The sequence below is a fragment of the Gopherus flavomarginatus genome, chromosome 5 (assembly GCF_025201925.1).
Source record: "Gopherus flavomarginatus isolate rGopFla2 chromosome 5, rGopFla2.mat.asm, whole genome shotgun sequence".
NCBI classification, from domain to species: Eukaryota; Metazoa; Chordata; order Testudines; family Testudinidae; genus Gopherus; species Gopherus flavomarginatus.
The window spans coordinates 131,546,349-131,566,804 of record NC_066621.1 but is presented as its reverse complement, the minus strand read 5'-3'; the positions used below and the strand labels follow the sequence as shown (position 1 = coordinate 131,566,804).

General features: G+C 42.7%; 1 protein-coding gene across 1 annotated transcript in view; it reads left to right on the top strand.

The window, feature by feature from the left end:
- The window catches only part of ASB2 (ankyrin repeat and SOCS box containing 2), a 41,072-nt gene extending 20,641 nt beyond the window's left edge, over positions 1 to 20,431 (top strand). Inside the window, exons 7-10 of the mRNA XM_050953270.1 lie at positions 2,030 to 2,201; positions 8,869 to 9,430; positions 14,330 to 14,483; positions 16,067 to 20,431. Coding sequence (XP_050809227.1) covers positions 2,030 to 2,201; positions 8,869 to 9,430; positions 14,330 to 14,483; positions 16,067 to 16,203 — 1,025 coding nt within the window. The 3' untranslated portion in view covers positions 16,204 to 20,431. The remainder of the gene's footprint in view (positions 1 to 2,029; positions 2,202 to 8,868; positions 9,431 to 14,329; positions 14,484 to 16,066) is intronic.
- Positions 20,432 to 20,456: the final 25 nt, after the last annotated feature.

The following is a 20,456-nucleotide window of genomic DNA, read 5'->3' as shown; positions in this document are numbered from 1 at the left end:
AATGGAGTTGCACTGATTTACATCAGCTGGGAATCAGACAGTATGTGGTATGTTGGTATAGATAGATACAGTGGGCCTGATTCTTATTTACACTGAGGCCACTTACACCACTTTTGTCATGTAAAAGCACCTTAAAAGTGGATGCAAATATAATTTACTCCTACTGTCTCCTTTGCACGGCCTCCTTAAATGAGAATAAGTAAATGAGTACATGAGAATCAGGCCCAACACATAGAAATATATTGATGAAATAAGAACTAAACTGCAATGAAGATAAGAAAAATCTCCAAAGAAACATATGTGATTGTAAAAATATAGCCTGCAGCTATGGCTGATAGAGACCAAAAAAATATTGCTGGCTTTCCAGTTCACATTTTTCACAAGTCAGCTTTATGTGACATTGAAAACTAACCAGTTACTCCATCGTGATTTAAACACTGATTTGAATATGATTTGTGGTTCAACTCAATTACATGTTAGTATGCCCTTAAAGTTCAATTTTGAGGAAAATCCAATAAAACTGCCCAATATTTTTAAGCCATAAAAGACCTGCTGAGAACCTCAGTAATAATATAATTATATTTTTACAATAAACAATGTTTGCCATAAATAAAAAAGAAAGATTTCATTTATTTCTCATTAAGAAAGTAGCCCTGTTTTGTGTTTTGTCATTGAAATTCTCCTGGTGTTTCGAACTACAGTATCTTTAAATTGCCAAACAAAACACAGATGTTTCAGCTAGCAGGGAAATGTTCTCTTTGGCAGGGAGTGTTCATGCCCAAACAAAAGACTGATAGACTGTAGGGCTGTTTTTTTTTTCTTATCAGAGTTTGGGAAGCAGAAAACCAATGGATTGTAATTCATTTTAGGATATCCATAGATCAGGCAGCCTGAAGGCGGAGTGGCACTGTGTATTACAATGGAAGCCCAGGTTTGGAAATTGACACAGATTTTCAGGGCCTGAAATTGTGCCACAAAAGTAACTACATTTCAATATGGTTGTGGCCCAACAATATTTTATCATGGTTTATTTTTGCTGGTGTGCACCATGTAATAACTAGAGCTATTCAAATAATGCAAAAAATAAAATAAAATGCAAAAACCCTACCATGTTATAGAATCATTTTTTAGCCTGGGTGTATGCACAAGGATTAAAACATGGTTCTTCAACACAGGGTTATAAAACATGGGACTTTCTCTTCCCACGCAGACCATGTTATAACATGATTTTTCCTCAATCATATTGAAACATGGTAAAGAAGATGAGGTGGGTGGGGCTAGGCTTGTGACCAGGGCTGGCTCCAGGCACCAGCATTCCAAGCTGGTGCTTGGGGCGGCAATCTGCAAGGGGTGGCAGTCCCTGTTGTTTTGCCCCCAAGCAGTGCACCGAATTGCTGCAGCTGACAGCGGGGACAGTCCATGTGCCTTTAGGGCAGCACACACGTTTCCACGATGGCGGCAATTCGGCCGCAGCTTCTATGTTTAGCTGTCTACGGCGGCTTCAGCTAAACATAGAAGCTGCTGCCGAGTTGCCGCAGCCGCGGAAACGCGCGTGCTGCCCTAAGGGCACACGTACTGTCACCGCCACCTGCAACAACAATTCGGCACGCTGCTTGGGGTAGTGAAAACTGTAGGCCAGCCCTGCTTGTGACCAGAATCTAACTGTAGACACCCTTTGTGGGTATTATCTTATGAGTACTACTGTTTAACCTCTCTTGCTATGTAGTATATCACCACTTTTATGCAATGGTTTGTCCTCGGTGGACTGGCTGGCCCCAAGGAATACCCTGTTACACTCAGTCCCTCAGTGCTGGGGAAAACATTTACCTCATAGCAAAAACACAGTTAAGAAGACATAAGCGGCTCTTTTATCGCCTTGCCCTCACTTTCGCCCCACCCCAGCAAATGGTGTTAGTGGCAGTTTTGTAGCTGAAACCTTAGGCAAGTCATGGAGACTATTGATCCAAAATACATTACACCTGATTCTAGCCATTTAGCTTTTCAATTTTTTTTTTTTTTGTGCTCCTAGGTGCTGATATCAACACCCAAGCCAGCGATAGTGCCTCTGCTCTTTATGAAGCCTGTAAAAATGGACATGAAAAGGTGGTGGAGTTTCTCTTGTCCCAAGGTGCAGATGCTAACAAAACCAACAAGGATGGTTTATTACCTCTTCATATAGCATCCAAAAAAGGCAATTATGAGTAAGTTTTTGGTGTGTTTTAATCACTTTATTGTATTGTTTCACCCTGTAGAAAGGAATTCAGATTTTTTGTTAAATTAATGGCCCAGATCCTCACATAGTGTACACCAGCATATCTCAAGTAAAGTCAAATGGCCCTACATTCACAGAGTTTGGGTTTCCAATACTAAACTCAAGGGTGTGTTTGCTGAGATGGTATGAGCCAGTTATATGGCCTTCCCTTCCACACCCAGGATGGCTCCTGCTACCTCAGGTGAGATATTACTTATTAGTAGTGGCCCTCCAGAAGCAGAAAATGTTGCCCAAGTCTTCAGTGTGTTCAGATTTTATCACCGTTTATAAAGAAAAATAATTCAGAGACTGACAGGTGAGGAGTGGATAAATGAATCTCTATAGCATTAGAGAGACCACTGCTAGAATAGCGTGTCCAGTTCTGGTGTCCACACTTTGAAAAGGATGTTCAGAAATTCGAGAGTTCAGAAAAGAGCTACAAGAATGATTTGAAGTCTGCAGAACATGCTTTAAATTATAGTAACAGTCTAAATAAGCTCAGTCTATTTTGTTTACACAAGAGAAGGTTAAGAATTGACTTGATCACCTTCTCTAAGTAGGGGCAGCTCTAGCTTTTTTGCCGCCTCAAGCATGGCAGGTAGGCTGCCTTCGACAGTGTGCCTGTGGGAGGTCCCTGGCTCTGCGGATTTGGTGGCATGCCTGCAGGAGATCTGCTGGTCCTGTGGCTTCGGCATACCCCCACCGAATTGCCACCGAATCCGCGGGACCGGAGGACCTCCTGCAGGCAAGCCGCAGAAGGCTGCCTGACTGCCGCCTTCACTTGGAGCGCTGGTGCCTGGAGCCGCCACTGTTTCTAAGTGAGGAAAAGATTTCTGATAGATGGCTCTTTAATTTAGCAGACAAAGGCATAACAAGTTCCAATGGTTGAAAGCTGAAGTTAGACAAAACACATTTTTAATAATGAGAGTAATGAGAGTAATTAACTACTGGAACAATTTACCATAGGATGTGATGGATGTGTGTGGCCCAACAATATTTTATGATGGTTTATTCTTGCTAATGTGCACGTGTAATGACTAGAGCTAGTCAAATAATGTCAAAAACCAATGCACTTGAAGTCTTTAAATCAAGGTTGGCTATTATTCTAAAAAATGTGGTCTTGTTGTAGAAATCACTTGGTGAAATCTATGCAGTTATGCAGGAGATCAGACTAGGTAATCCTAATTATGCCTTCTGGCCTTAAATTCTGTGGATCTATTCATTTTTTCATCAAAATCCCCAAATAAATAGTAGAATTATAAACAAAATACAGCTGCAAAATCTGTGTATGGATTTTTCTCATTTCATAATGCACGAAGAACCAAACCTTTTTGACTACACCATGTCTTTTATCCAAAGATCTCCATGCACTTGCAGACATTAACTAAACTTCCCAATATTACTGTGATGTATGTAAGGACTGTTATTTTCTGTAACTGTATCTTTGTGGAGGCTGTATGTGCTAGGAGGCATCCCAGAGTGAATTTATGTAACTGTGGTATATATTGCTATAATGTAGGTAGGAGTAGCTATTATAGCCTTATGCTGGCATGACTCGGAATTCTCTCCAGTGTGTAAGTTAAAAAGAGATTTTATTAAAAACAAACGCATTTTAAATTAGAAAAGGGTCAGAGGCAGAAACCCGGTTCCAGTCCTCCTTCCCTAAGCTTTGGAAAAGTGGCTCTGAATCTGAACACCTATACTAAACCTGAAACAGACCTCTCAATCTGAACACCCCCAAAACCTGGACAAGTTTAGCTTCAGCTCCAATGCTCTCCAGCTTGAGTCCAACCCCACTTTCAAAATAAGGGGCCTGATCCAAATCTCTCACCAGTCATTTGCACTGATGGGAATCAGTAATGACTTCAGAATTAAGTCAGAAGTCTTAGTTCCTTCACACTTAAAAGGTTGAGCACATTTTTTGGTTTATAACTGCTGTGAACTGAAGTGAAACAAAAGTATCCTTTCTTTAGCAGCCAGAATCAAATATTTATCCAGATGACAAAGCTTTACCCCAAGTGGCCAGTCGTTCCTAATTCCTTTGGTATTCAGTATAACAACACCCTTCATGGTGACCTCTCTTTATATTCCTGCGGATTTAATACGTAATTCTCCAGGAATTCCACACTCAGACTTGCTGCCAGAACACGGAGGCTTCATAACATCAAAAAGCCAAGAATGTGGTCCCAGGGCTCAACATTCAACTCTTATTGCTTGGTGTTTGTTTATGTTAAATGATGCCTTGTCAATATTAATGTGAAATGAATTTTGCTGGCATGGAATTCATAATTGTGTATCATCAGTATTGTGATCATAGCAAGATGTCACTTAACCCCTTTCTTCCCAGTGCTCAGGAGTGGTGGTGGTGGAGAAGGTCAGAATTTGTTCGTGATTTATTTTGACTTATTAAAGATGGCAGTCAATTGCTAGGTACATTTTTATTAGCATCCTATTATCTACAGCAGCTGGAAGGCAATGCAGCCGGCAGTGGCATTGGAACAATTTGTACGGTGGGGAGCTGAACAAAACCAAAATCCCTGTATATGATGGAAACCATTTCAAGCCAGGGGGCGCTGCACTCCCTGCATCCCTAGTTCCAGCACCCCTGGTAGCAGGTGGCAGAAAGGGTCAGTTGGTAGGGACCATGGGCAATCCAGCATCACTTCCAGTGTGGGTATGGCACTCAGGTGGCTCTGTGCAGGAGGTGGCCTTGGGTTGTCATGTAAAGCAGTAATTGGCTTGCTTGGCTGTCTCTCACTGGGAAGAACCCCCCACCTTTGAATAGGAAGTAGAGTCTGCCGCTGTGGAGGCATAGTCATGTTGAACAGAGCCCTTGGGGGTCAGAAAGAGAGAGAGGCTCCAGCTGCAAAATTAGGTTCCTGATACCAATTTTAGTGTTCCCCATCCCCAATCCTGAAATAAATGCAGGAGGCTTTGGATCTTGGCTTTGGGTTTGACACTTTAGCAAGAGAGGGGACATTTGCAAAATTCAGATCCAGAGCCAAGCATGGATTTCAAACACCCTTGGAGTCCGGGGTTCTTCAGGCTCCTCTCTAAACGCTGCTGCATCCTTTCAATCAGATACAGAGAGCTGGGTTGAGCACATTCACTTCTTGAGCAAGAGAACAAAAGTAACCCTTAAATCTTAATAAAACCCAGTAAATCATGGGATGACTAATGCTGGCACTTGGCATGGTGTCACTGTAGCGCTGCATGTGCTTTTTTTGCTTTTATGGCTATTATGAAGCATTTGTTAGAGATGGATGGTAGCCATCCAAGCAGCACCCAAATTGCCTGGATTCTGGTGAACATCTTTGTTACATGAGGTCAGTCTCTCCGCTTTGAGAAAGGATCTGGGTGGAAATTTCCTCTGTAGGCTTTGGATCTTTTCCTTAAATAAAGACAAAACTTCTTCAAGTATATAAATAATGGTGTGGCTATAAACTTGCCATGGGAGACATCATAGTCCAACATGCAAATAGGCATATAAGGTTCTGCATGTCTGCAACTCTCATTTTAGTCCAAATAGAGGGGCTTAGCACCACTTAGGAGCAGCTAAGCACATGGCATCATCAGATGCTTTAGAAGTCATAATAATTACTATTTAATTGGATTTTTCCTGTAAATATCCTGATCATGGGATATGCTGAGCAGCTGCCATTGCAGTAAAGCCAAAGATGGCCAATACCTTGTAGAAGGCACCCAAATGTCTTGCAGGTTTGGGCCCTAAATGGGTTTAAATGGGCTGTAAGTGGGTTTAAATGTTTATTGTTTATTTGTTAGTTGTGATGGCTTAGGAGGCACAAGAGCTGAGTAAAGGATTGGGTTAGTTACTAATTAGTACTTATTCACTACCTGTGTATAACTGCTGAGCAGGGATAGATCCAGGCAACAAGATTCAGATCTAGATTCTCTCACAACACATTCAAATTTTGGGGGCTAGTCAGGAAATTTTTATTTCCCTGCAAAAAATGTCACTATACATGGTTATACTGAAAATTTTCAGTTTTTTGTCAAAAGCCCCAAGCCCAAAAGTTGTTTGTTTTTTTAAATGTTGGCATTTGGTTATTGAGACCAGAAAAATTTTGGCCAGTCAGGCAAAAAAAATTAGTTTTACTGAAAACTTTCACTTGATTTGCTGAATTTTTTCTGATTTTGTTGCTAAAGTTTTTCATATGGGGAGTTTTCAGCAGACCCTCACATCTTTTTCTTTGGCCTCACAAACAGACATTTCCCATGAAGGTGACCATTTTGACAGAAAAAAGCAGTTTTTCAATTAAAAAAATGTTTTTCAAATAAAAAGGTTTAACCAGTGTTTTAGATCTGTTTAGAGCTACATGTGTAGAGGTCAGGAATTTTGGCTTGATTTATTAGAGAAGGGAGCCAGATAGGAAATTTGAATCCGGTTCAGATTCTGAACCACACAAAGCTGGTGTGTTCTGATGTACGGCTTTAGCTCAGGCACTTCTCTAGTGCTAGGTATTATTAATTATCCTACCCATAGTATGACTATTATTTACTATACTTGTTTTTATCCAAATCAGTGTTTACTTCCCTAACTATCTTAGTTGGAATATGAGAGAAATGATTAAATGAACTAAAGTTTAATGCCACCTGATATAGTGTGTGTTACTCTTCCATATCTCTGAATAAGCTTGCAGACTTTACAGAAACATTATGAAGAACTAGCTAGCATGTAGCAGTACCCTCTTAGAGCTGTAATCAACACTGCTTATCTGTGTGTCAAAGATCAGGTGCTGCTATCTATCACTTAACAGAGATTTTTCATTAGCTCAAGTGACACAGGCTTATGCTTTTGCTTTGGGCACAGGATAATCTAACTTCTGCCCCTCACTGTTGCAAAATTCCAGATAGCTAAAATGCAGCATGGGGACTGCTAGAGCTGGGTGAAAAATTATCTGCACCTTTAGACCCACTTCTGAGGAGAATTTTGCATTGTATTCAATGTCTTTTCATTCACTCTTTACAAACATTCATGTATTTGTGAAAGGTAAATTTGAGGCCCATGAGGAGATTAATTTAATCCCAAAATTCATTTCACAAACGAACTAAATATGTTGGACAACAGTAATTTATAACAGTTCGGTTGTCTAGTTCAGAGAACAGAAACTGCGTCATTTGATTGAGGTGATCACCCAGGTAAGGAGTTACGAACAGCGAACACGCGAGGGAATACTTGCTGCATCCAACAACCTGTAGGTTGAAGAATGTGGTTCATAGAAAACATAAATCAAGTTTGAAGAGTGAATACATTAATAAAAAGCCCAGTCTGCTTTCGATTTGCTCTTCTGTGGTGCTCATCACTATTAGTAATCAAATGCCGCACAGACTACCATGAATTTAGACTCATGGGGTATATGTACACAGCAACTAGACACCCATAGCTGGCCCATGCTAGCCAACTCGGACTCTTAGGGATGAGGCTGTGGGGCTGTTTCATTGCTGTGTAGAAGTCTGGGGCTCAGGCTTGCGCTCAGACTCTAGGACCGAGCGAGGTGGGAGGAAAGTATTAATTATCCTCATTTTACAGAAAGCAATACTGAGGCACAGAGATTAAGTGGCTTGCCCAGATTTCCTGAGGCCTCAGCCTAGTGCTGTGACCAAAAACCCCACCTTCCTGTCTGTTTGCAGATGATTTATAAGCAGGAAGAAGGGCTAAACTCACTGAATAAAATGTTCATTGCAAATTGCTTGCCCATCTCTAGTAACAACCATGAAGACCTAAAAGCAACCATAGATTTGTTACTATATGTTTAATGCTCATCACACTTTTATTGTTAAGGCTGTAGAATGATGGCAGCTCTGTTTGAGTTGTTAACGAAGCGCCATTGTTTCCAACAGAAATTCCTGTTTACTGAGGTTTATAATTTAGCTGTACATTTTTTCCCCTCTGGGCTAATGCTTGGCAATTTGCCTGGAAAACAGCTTTGGTTCTTTATTTTATTTTAATTCCTAATTATCCTTTTGGCTCATCACAACCGGTCCAGCTTGGGTTTACTCCGATAGCCCCATGGATTTGCCCCTCCCAATACCCACAGAGTGAAGGGTTCCAGTGGGGTGCCCAGTGCAGGGAGTTGGATTTAGTACCAGAACTGTAATGCTGGCTTGGATCCTGGGACCTGAATGTAATCCTCCTCTGATGAGCTCAGAACTGAGCTTCTGGCTTTGCCCTCTCTCTCGTCTGAAGCACTGTGAAAAATCAATGCATAGAAATGCTTCAGGGCCAAAGCTAATCCTAATTTTTAGGGACTAGAGTAAGACCTAATGTGGGGGCAGATTATCCTACATCTGCCTACTGCTGAGTTCTTACTCCTTCCTCTGAAGCATTTGATGCTGGCCATTGTCAGAGGCCTCTTGGACCAGATGGACATTGTGTCTGACCCAGTCTGGCAGCTCCTCTGCTCCTAACCCCACTCTGTCAGGATGAAAATGCACTGTCCGAGTTGCGGGGGAAGGGGCTGTACGACTCATGCCTGTGTTATCAGACCTTCACCTTCGTGAGCAGCTGGCTCACTCCCGTGCTTGTAACCGCATCACTATTATTTGCTGTAGATTGTCTAAGGCTCACAGCTATCCACTGAATCCCCTTCTTGCAGGATAGTCAAAATGCTGCTCCCCGTGACCAGCCGCACCCGGGTTAAGCGCAGCGGCATCAGCCCGCTCCATCTTGCGGCTGAGCGCAACAACGATGACATCTTGGAAGAGCTAATTGAGGCCGGCTATGATGTAAACACCACCCTCTCCTTTGAGAGAGCCCGGCTTTACGAGGACAGGCGCAGCACCGTCCTCTACTTCGCCGTCATTAACAATAACATCTACGCCACAGAGCTGCTGCTGCAAGCTGGCGCCAACCCCAACGTCGATCTTATCAACCCCCTGCTAATCTCCATTCGCCATGGTTGCCTGAAAACCATGAAGCTGCTTCTAGACCACGGGGCGAATATTGATGCGTACATTTCTAGCCATCCCACTACTTTCCCGGCCACCATCATGTTTTCAATGAAGTACCTCAGTCTGCTCAAATTTCTAATGGATCTGGGCTGTGACGCAGACTCCTGTTTTAAGTGTCAGTATGGAAATGGCCCACATCCTGTGCTGGATTACAGAAGGGACAGATTGGATGCTAACCCGGTGAACAAACAGCCAAACATAGTACAGGTAAGTGCTATTGAATCTAATGGATCTATGGTATTTATATGGCCACCATTAACATAGTATCTGAGCCTCTCACACTCTTTAATGTAATTATCCTCCCAACACCCCTGTGAAGTGAGGCAGGGCTATTCTTCCCATTTGACAGATGGGGAACTGAGTCACAGAGAAGCTAAGTGACTTGCCGAAGGTTACACAGGAAGTCTGTGATGGAGCTGGGAATTGAATCCAGATCCTCAGCTAGTGCTCTAACCACTGGACAAGTCTTCCTATGTAGGCATTGATACCACTCTCTTTGCCTTGGTATCTGGGCCATCATGAATTAAACTACCTCTCTAGGTAGCACCCTCTATTCCTCTGGGGGGGTGGCAGAAGAGATCTGCCTTGAAACATTTTCTATTTTAGACTTTTTCAATTATAAATTGACTGGTAAACTTTGAACATTGATTGGGTGCTTTATTGGACTCATCCCCTAATGGTCCATTGGATGATGTGTGATCTGTTGTTCTAATGTTCCACCGTGTGCCAAAAGAGTGTGCTCTTTTAGTGGTCTGTGCCAGTGGTTCTGAGGCCAGCCTATGTCAAGAGGGGCCATGCTGCTGTTTTCTGGGGATGGGGTGATGTTTGATACAGACTCTACCCCTCTGATTAAAATCAAATTTGGTTTCTAGCCCTTCTGGTTGGGAGGGTAACCTAGTGAATGTTCATAATTGCAGTAATTTGTTTTACTGAATGCATAGCATTAGAAAAAGTGCGAGTCACAATATTAGCAACACAAATAAGTAACTTACAGTTAAGGTTCTCAAAGCCATCTAGGGGAGTTAGACACATAGTCTGATATTTGCAAATCCACTGAAGGGATTTAGATGCCCAGTTGCTGTAAATTAGCCATATTTCTGATATAGCCATATTTTTCAGACATATCTTCCACTATCATTAATGAAAGATTCCCCTAGACTGCTTTGAGAAGTCTGATTATACATTTTCGTATATTTTAAAAAGTGAAATGATCAAAACGATAGGCGCTCAATGGAAAGCCTTTTTTGGCCATATATGGAACAAGCAGGGTTAAGCAGTTAGCAATTATGTATTTTGGGGTTTGGGGGGTTGTTTATTTGCTTGCTTCTTTGGGGCAGAAATGCCACAAAGGATTCTGAAATCAGGGATTTTTATCCCTTTTCTTTTTCTTCTCCCGTGCGCAGCTTCATTTTTTATTATTATTTATTTTTAGTGGTAAATTGCATTTGAGGAAAGAATGCTGTTTTAGGGATAGTGAAGTTGCTGAGAGTGTGAGAGATGATGCTATTGTTGTAGGAACAACTGGGGGACCCCCCCACCCAGTATTTTCAGGCATCACAATATATGCATGTGTGGCAAGGTAGTTGGGAAGGATCCTCTTATCTTGCAGTCAGCCATCTGCTTATGTCCCCACCCAAAACTGTCCCCACCCAAATTTGCAATGCAACATGCCACATTATAAGATATCCTGTGACAGCCCTTCCCCCACGAAGTCACAAGGAAGAAGTGGCTCCCATTGATCTGTAGGGCACATTCTGCCTGGTTTAGTATCAGCTTATAGGGGGTTAGATGAGAGTCCCTCCAGCCCTTTGTGCCCAGAAGTATGGTCACTGACCAATGGCCTTTGAGGATGAAAATAGTAAAGGAAAGAGAGTAGGGGATCCCAGGAGTCTAAAGGTACTTGCAGGACCCCACAGCTCCTCAGGCAAAAGATCTTTTCTTCAAAACAAATCTAGAGCGATAAACCTTGCTGAAGAATGTAGGAAAGGTATACCCATAATAGCAATACACTGGTCCCAAACTAAGCGTGTGCCTGTCACGAGTGGATGTACTGAGGCAGGTATCACTTGTTTATCATGGTTTTCTTCAAGAAAATAACAAAATATGGCCTATTTAGTACACACAACGTGGCTGGAACTCAACACAAAGTGTAGTGATTAGAATTCTAAGGCCAGAAGATGGGTTTTGTTTATACCCATCTATGATTTCCAAGCAACTCAGAACCAGCTCACATTTTACCCATGCATTTCCCATTCTGGGTCTCAACTATTATTATTATTCTAGTGCCTAAAATTGTGCTAGGTGCCTCACAAAACTAAATCCCTGCCCTGAAGATTGTTCAGTTTAAACTTGCCATAACACATCTCGTTAAAGTCATGTAAAATCCTACCTGTGCCTAAAGTAAAGGAGAAATCACTGAGCATAGAGGGCATTTTCCCTCATCTTGTTATAAAATTGTTATAAAATTTGCTTTTTGGGACTAGGGGATTGGTTAATAAAAGATAGGTGCATATGGTTTATCTTGTTAATATTTTTGTATACCTTTATACTTTGACATAAAGCCCAGGAGATCATTTAGGACCTTTGTCATTAAACTTCACATAAAATACATGCACTCATTTTTTCAGTCATATGAGATTACCTGAAATTACAGGCATCCCAGACTTTTCACCAATAAGTATTTACAGACCAAAAACTGATAATAGATCTGAATTATTAATCTTTCCCCAGAAAAGATAACTAGGTATCAGAAGATGAACTGAAAATTACATCACTACATATTATTACTATTGTTCCCAAAGTTTATTGTTCCAATCTACAGTACTTAAGACTTCTATGAACATTAGGATAGGGAGATCAGTCTACAAATATATTAGTTCATGATTCCATAAAATGTTTCATTTATCCATGTAAAAGGGAAATAATTGGTTTCTTCTCAATTCATGTATTAGAATGTTAGAAATATGAAGATGAAGAGTAATTCATTGTAATGCCACTAGAGGCATATACCTTTTGTAGGCCTGGCTTGACATGAGTAATTGGACATGGCAAGGCCTCACTTCTTGGGAGACTGGATTGGGGAGGTAAATGGATCAGCAGTTGGAAACAGAATGTCTATACTAGATAAGATAAGGGGGAACACCCAAGGAACCATTTTGAATGGACAAGATAAAAATGGATGAAATAAATTAGGAATGTAAAGATGAGGTAAAGAGTCAGTTGTGCATGGACAGTGCACATGTAACTCATGTCTACTTGCTGTGGTGCTCTGTCCCCCTCTAGTCGCACCTAGACCATGTAGAGATTGATAAGTCCACTACAGCTTTGGCACAGAGCCATGTGGTTTTTAGCTCATGCAGTAGAGGCTCATACACTAAGCTTCAGATGTCCCAGGTTTGATCCCTTCTGCCAAGGACCGGGGTCTATGGCCATTACACATGCTGTACAGAAATTGGTTCCTATAGAATAACCAAGCCAATCCCAAAACATGTGATGCAATGTATAGTCAATGCAACACAATGTCTAAATGCAATTGAAGCAAGAGGTTTCCTGTGTAACTCTGGATGGGTGGTATGCCCATGCCCCTTTCACCCATGCTTGAGTCTAACCAACTCAGCATAGCTTTGCTCTCTGCCAAATAAAGGACCCTGAGTGATGAGACTGGAGTCAAACGGAGTTCTTAGGGAGCCAAATGGAAGAGGTCTTGGGGGAACCCCAACACCTTTGTGCAGAGAGAGAAGTCCCGATTGATATCAGTCCCAGTGTAATTTTGTTTCTGTAACGCTCACATTTCCTAGGGTTGCACTCTGTGGTCTCCCCCCTCCCCCGCCCAAACATTTTCTGTTAGTTTATTTGATGAGTGTTTGAATATTGTCTGTGTGTATGCACAGAGGTGGCTGCCAGAGGAAAGAAGAATAAGAACATTAGACACAGGATCTGCTTTTGTATTGTCTTGCACGGTGTGTTGTCATTTAAACCTGGACAAAGTGTGTATAAAGTGCTGCCATTTGGATGTGGTAGCACTTTACACTCACTTTGTGCTCCCTTTAGGCAGGTGTGAATGCCAACTCCACATGTAAGGAGTGGGCAAATCAGGCCCATGTAGCCAAAACAGAGCTTTTTATAACCAGGAGAAGTGTAGGAGACCCACTGAAGTCCACTGGGGACCATGCAACACAGATCTAATTTACTTGGAAAACAGTCAGATATTTTGGTGATGATCATAACACGGCCCCTAAAAGAAATAGATGGATGGGGTTAGATTTATGTAGAAAGATAGGCCATATTTTTTAAATGGGTGCTGAAAGTCAGGCTTCTAAGATTGTATTTAGGCATCTAAATGAGTGGCCTGATATTCAAAGATGCTGAGAGCCCACCAGCTTCCACTGACAATGAATTTTTCCTGAATTCAGGAGAAAGTAAGGGGGACTGCAGGCTTTGGCCCCATATTAGGCCCAGTTTGTTTTCCGACACAGAATAACCGACATAGTGAAGCAAAAGCTTCATGTGGTTTATCTTGTAGCAGCTCCTTGGCCAGGAGTTCAGCTTCCCCACAAACCTGCAGATCTCAGGGAATCTACTGGAGGCGTCGTCCTTCCATGTCGAAGACCTGTGCCCCTGCACTACCAACCCTGCCAACTGCTACCTCAGACTTTCCCCAAACTAGGGTCCCAAGGAAGAGAAATGGAACATGCTAAGGGTGATAGAGCCTAAGGTTGTTTTGACTTTAAAGCAGATTCTCTGCTGTATCCAGGGGAAGCTGTGGGCTCTCATCCAAGCACCCAGCCCCTCATGGATCCTTGGCTACCCTGAGGACTCTTATTGAGTGACAAAGGATACTGAGGCCCTATAGGTGATTGACACCTCTTCCATGCTCCAGAGCCAGGAATCCACTGGGACTTTGTTTCATTCACCCACAGTGGGAGAGGGGGTGATTTTTCCCTCAGCAGCAATCAGGGGGGTTTAGTAGAAGTTTTCATAGGAAAAATTAAGAACTGTTTTTATCCATGGTATGAAGGCGTAACCAACATGATGTCCTAACAGTCTCTCCCCCCGAGAAACTTATCAATTTCACACTGACTGCAGTAGCTCTGGCTTTTGTTTCAGTTTTGTGATATGGTGTCTGCTCCAGAGATGAATCGCTGGGCTGGGCCTATTATCGATGTTCTCCTGGATTATGTGGGCAATGTGCAGCTCTGTGCCCGGCTAAAGGAGCACATAGACAGCTACGAGGACTGGGCAGTTGTTAAAGAGAAAGCAGGTATGATGCTGGGCTGAATTACATTACACAGGCCAGAATTGGTACCCGGGAAATCACATTGCTGGGGGATGGTCATAGAAAGCTTCAACCAGTCAGAAACCACCTTCTTTCACAGGTAGAATGCTCTATCATTGGATCCCTTGTGGAAAGGTAGGGTAGGTCTTTAGTGTAATTTCTACTGAACTGTATTTGGTTTCAACCTTATTACATTCTATAAGGTTATCTCAGAAGGTTGAATGCCATTTTGGGCCATAGTTTTAGCTAGTATAAATTTACATAGCACAATTGATTTTGATGGAGCCAAGCTGTTTTACACCAGCTGAGGATCTGACGCACTGGGTCCAACCCATCCCTGATTTCAATGGAGACACACTAGGGATGAAAGTGGGCCATTAGGTCTATGCTCTACATCAGTCAAAATGGAGCAGGTCAGTAATCCCATCCTCCCCACTCCTCTCCCTCCCTCCGCAGGCACAGACAGCCTGACATGCAGCAGTATGATACTAATACTTTGTCCTTCTAAAGCATCTTTCATCTAAGGATCTCTAGGGGCTTCACAAACATTAACGTATTGAGTCCCACAGCACCTCGGGGAGCCAGATAAGTAATAGTGGGAAACTGAGTATAATTAAGTAACTTGCTAAAAGCCACCCAGCAAGACAGTAGCACAGTCTGAGATGGACTGCAGGAGTCCTGACCTGTAGTCCTCTCTCTTTGCACTACACCTAAGTGCCTGGCAGCCACAGATCCCAGGGAGATTTCGCTGTTCTAGAAATAAAGAGCCCCTTTTGTGTTTATCCCTCACGCTTTCCTCTGGTTTATATTTGCATCTCCACCTTTTTGCTAAGCTGCGTTTGCATTAGGGGGTCAGCTCTAATGACAGCTGAGCTGGCAGATCTTTGTGGCTGGCGTTTTGTAATGCAGGGGATTCCTGGGTGATTTGGCTCATTGGCACAAGGGTTCACCCTGTTCCCCCTGCACACTTACAAATCTCCTGCTTTCCAGGGGATTCTTTCAGCCCTCTTCAGAATCCTGGGGATCTCAACCCCATTTCCCCACCCACCTGCGAGGCCTCATCTTGTGCGTACCATTATTCTGGCCAAGGAGGGCTGAGCATGGTTCCTGATCGAGCCAGAGGGGTTGCCACAGAGCTATCTGAAGTATTTCCTCTCTTCCACCTCACATTGTGTCTCAGCCTGAGACCAAGGGACATAGCTCCCAGCCCCATATGGCAGTGTCATGCATTAGCACAAGGAGCCAGCTCTCCTCCCCCGACAGGTCTGAACCTAGAACTCCACAGGGCTGCAATGTCGGGCAGACTGGATGCAGGCTGTGGTTAGTGCGGGACGTGTATTAAGGTGCAAACTCTCAGCTGAGCTGCGTGCTGTGCAGAGGATGTACACACCATACATGGCCTACTGCACAGTTCATCCCCTTTGACTGCACTGACTCCACTGCTGGGGGTCCTTCCTCCACAGCCCCTAATAAATGTAACGGCTCAGCATGTAAGGCACTGACCTAGCCTAATAACTCAGCTGATCTGAAAAAGCCCGACTAACATTTAGGTCCTGTCTCTTTTCCAGAGCTCCCCAGGCCTCTCGCTCACCTTTGCCGAATCAAGGTCCGAAACGTGATTGGGAGAAACCGCATTAAACTGATTGACACTTTGCCTCTGCCGGGCAGACTGATTCGATACCTACAGTATGATTATTCACAGTGACCTCGTGCAAACCTGGTGATCAGCAGCTTCCTTGTGCAACAACTCAATTCATTAGAGAGGAGAATATTCACATGCTCATGTTGAACGGACAGCATGATGGGAAGGAACTTGTGTCACATGTCACACAGGATCACCCCGTAGCTAATCTGTGTGCATTACAATGCTGGAAAGGGAGAGAGAAAAAATGGAAAGTGAAAGACACAGAGTGACACAGACAGGACAGACGATCCTTTGATCTTTTTTTCCAAAAGAAAACAAGAGTTTTGGAATGTTACACACCTCAGAGATCTGTAGGGAAGGGGACAGGAAAGCCAGCACTGAAAAACTAGCAGAGTCAAAGCCGCATGACATTGTGGGATTCAAAAAGGACCTGAGGGTCTTTCAGAGGTTAGAGTTCTTCAGTGCTCAGGAGTCAGTAATTGTCAAGAGTCTGCATATCTGGGGAAACAATCACATTTTCCTGAGTGTTATTTTGTTTTCTGTCATGTTAGACTGAGCCGTTTGCTGGTTGCTAATTCTCTGGTACCTTGACGTTTATCTCTCTCACCTGTTTATTTTGTTTCTTTGGCCTTTTCATTTGATTTTCAAGCGTTCAAAACTCAGAGCTTTTGAGAAGATTTTTTCTCCCCAACAAAGACATTTTGTAAATATTGGTTCAAACCAAGAAGACTTGACTCATCCTAAACTCCTGTTAAAGTCAGTGGACATTTTATTTGAGTAAAAATACCAGGACTGAAGGATTTAGCTCACAGTAAATACTGTTTGTGGTATATTAAATGTGCATAAGAAGTAGGGCTCTGGTATAAGTGAATTTCTGCAGTGAAGATCCAAAAACTATTCTGAATTCCTTTTAAGTGGTGTAAATCCAAAATAGCACCACCGAAGTCAAAGGATTGTCTCCACCATAAAATTGCTATGAGAGCAGAATCAGGCCCTGAAGTTCAGGTGACAGATTTTAGTGAAGCCAAAACACTGAACTACTGTTACTTGTAGAAGAGTGAGATTATTTCAAAATTATAAACACTGGCACTAAGATTTTCAAAAATTAGGCTCCTATGTCCTTATTTATGCATTTAAATAGTGCCAGATTATGATACACTTACACTGAACCAGGGCTGGCGCCAGGCACCAGTGCAGCAAGCAGGTGCTTGGGGAGGCCAATGGAAAGGGGCAGCATGTCTGGGTCCTTGGTGGCAATTCGGCGGTGGGTCCCTCAGTCGCCGAATTGCCGCCAAAGAAGCGGTGCCGATAGAGTTGCAGCTGAAGTGCCGCTGATCACGGCTTCTTTTTTTTTTTATTTCACTGCTTGGGGTGGCAAAAACACTGGAGCTGGCCCTGCACTGAACATTTACTTATGCCACAAGTAATTTCACTGAAGTCAGTGAGGGGACTTGTGCAGTAAGGTGCTACTCAAGGAAAATTACAGTATCATAATTTGGCCCTAAGTGGCTTGAATTTCAAAAGTGCTGAGTACCCGGAAGCTCCCACGGACCTCAGTGGAAGCTGCTAGATTTCAGCCCCTTTGAAAATCATATCACTTATTTGGCACCTATATAAGGATTTACATTAGACCCCTATCTTTGCAAATCTTGGCCTAGAAATACACAGGTTTTTCGCCCTCTTATTGTAAACACAAAAGGAGTTTTGGGCTCCAGTCTGATTTGGATTCATACTAGAGATTATCTGTACGTCCAACCATACATACATTAGGTATGGGTTGACCTGCCCACCAGATACTGATTCAGACAGAAATCTAAGGAAAGCAGGGGAAATACAGTTATTCGTGACAAACAGGGCTGCATTGCACACAGGTTTCTTCTTGTAGACTTGTACACCTTACCACAAAACTATAAGTGTATTGCACACATGCATGTCTGTTTTTGCCCAAAGTTTGGGGTGAAATTCCGCAAGCACTGCAAGGTATAAGATGTAAGCAACAGTAGCAACAACTGCAGCTAATTGCACCTCTGTGTGTTGACTGTCCCCTTCCAAAATGCAATGGCAGTTGACAAACCAACGCCGTTTCAATTCAGATTGAGCTGTGATCCTCTAGCAGAGCTTTGAAGAAAGTGATTAGTGCCTGGCCATCTCCTCCGCTGGTGAAAATGGGGAAAGCTCCACCCATTGTCTTCATTTACTCCCACTGATGTTCTGGCCCCTCATTCTCAGGTCTAACAATGATGCTGACCATTTTTCCTCCTCCGGTGGGTATCTCCTGCTTTGGTGACCTATACTCCAGACACTCTGTCAAGGTTGAAAGGGAGATGAAGGACAGAAGAGATGCCAAACAACAAGCTATTTCCCGTTCCAAAAACAATGATGGGCCAGATCCTGCAAGATGCTGAGCAGCTCAATATAGCAACCTCAGGGAAAATAATTCAGAATAGGCGCCTGCTCTGCAGCTAGCATAAATGGGCACAGCACCCATTACTCCAGGGAAGTAGCACCCATTTATACCAGCTAGGATCCAGCCTTTGGTGTTTGCAAACAGTTTGCTAGAGGGAGCTCTGAAAATCACCCCTGCTGTCTGGTAACTCATCCCAGCAGCACGTCGCCTCAGAGAATATTTACATAATTCTAAGAAAACAATTTTTGACCACTTAAAACTCCCCAAATTTCCCCCTTTCAATAATGAACCATAATTTGCCAAGAAACAAACATACAATAAAGAATCAGAAAAAGACCCAACCTGGGAGTCCTCCTTGTGAGCCCAAGCATATTACCGCTGGCTTGACAGGAAGCTGCTCAGACACAGCCTTGCTTTTGAATATTTAGCATGAACATCCTAGGTGAACAGATGCATGGCCTGTCCATACAGCCCTTACTTATGCTGGTGAACACTTACTTCACTGAAGAGACTTATGCCTGTGAATAAAGTGCACACCCACATATGAAAGGATTACACAGGCCAGCTCCAGTAGTCCTAATAGGACTGCGTGAACTAAGGAGCTTTTGATATACAGAAAAATCACCTGGTTAGCTGGCATAGCTCACAACTATGTGGGTTGAGCGTGGAGGGCCTGGTTCTTGCTTACTTCCATTATTGTAAATCAGGGGGCAACTCCCCTGAAATTAAACCAGTGTCACAGGCTAGAATCGGACTGAGTTGCAAACAGATATTGATACTGAAACCCATCTTGGTGAAGATGGTTACCTAAATAGCTATTTGTTGTATAATCAGATTATCTGAGGCCACCTTTCTGATAGAATGATTTGAAATCACAAACGGTGTATATACAGTAGTGCTGGGATTTCATAAGCAATCCAAAGCTGTGGAATACTATGGAGATGAAACCTTTACATTTGCAAAATTATCATGGGATGCAGTGTTGTTCTGTTTTGTTGAACCTGGAAAAACTGAAACTGGGTATGGGTTGAGCAAAAGACATATTACTCTTTAATTGGATAGCTACAGGCCTGATTGCTCTATCATACTTGTATCGGTCAGGCGTACCGCCACTGAAATCAATAGAGCTACCCTAGTATAAAGTAGCAGAGGGGTAGCTGTGTTAGTCTGGATCTGTAAAAGCAGCAAAGAGTCCTGTGGCACCTTATAGACTAACAGACGTATTGGAGCATGAGCTTTTGTGGGTGCATCCAACGAAGTGGGTATTCACCCACAAAAGCTCATGCTCCAATACATCTGTTAGTCTACAAGGTGCCATAGGACTCTTTGCTTCTAGTATAAAACTAGTGCAAGAGTGAGCAGAAGCGGGCCCATACTGTGCACATAAACTAAGGAGAGATCACAGCATTGAAGATTTGACCTGGCAATCGCAATATCACTTTATCCTTTCTGCTTGACCCTCACTGCTAGCCTTCCCACAGTTAATTTACATTTATTTGCACTAAAACAGGGCAGGCTACCTCTCTCACACCCGATGTCCTGAATCTGTACAAATTCTCTTTTAATTTATAAAAATGAATACAGCTGTATAGAAGTCATTGTGAAATTGAAAAAATACTTTGGAGCCAAGGCTTTGGAACCAGCTCAGTAGTTCCAATATGCAGTAAATTGGTATATTTTTATGCATCAGGACAGACATTTTCAGTGATGAGAATTGTCAGCTGTTCCAGGAATATTAAATGGCCAGAATACTGTACTTTTTTATTGCAACATGTGCAATTCACTTTATGTTCTTGTGCACTTTTTTGTACAAAAGCTTTTTCAATCGTTTTATTATTTTTTGCCATTGTTTATAAAATATAGTGTGGGTTTAATATTTTACATTTGCATTATGTTTTAGCAAATG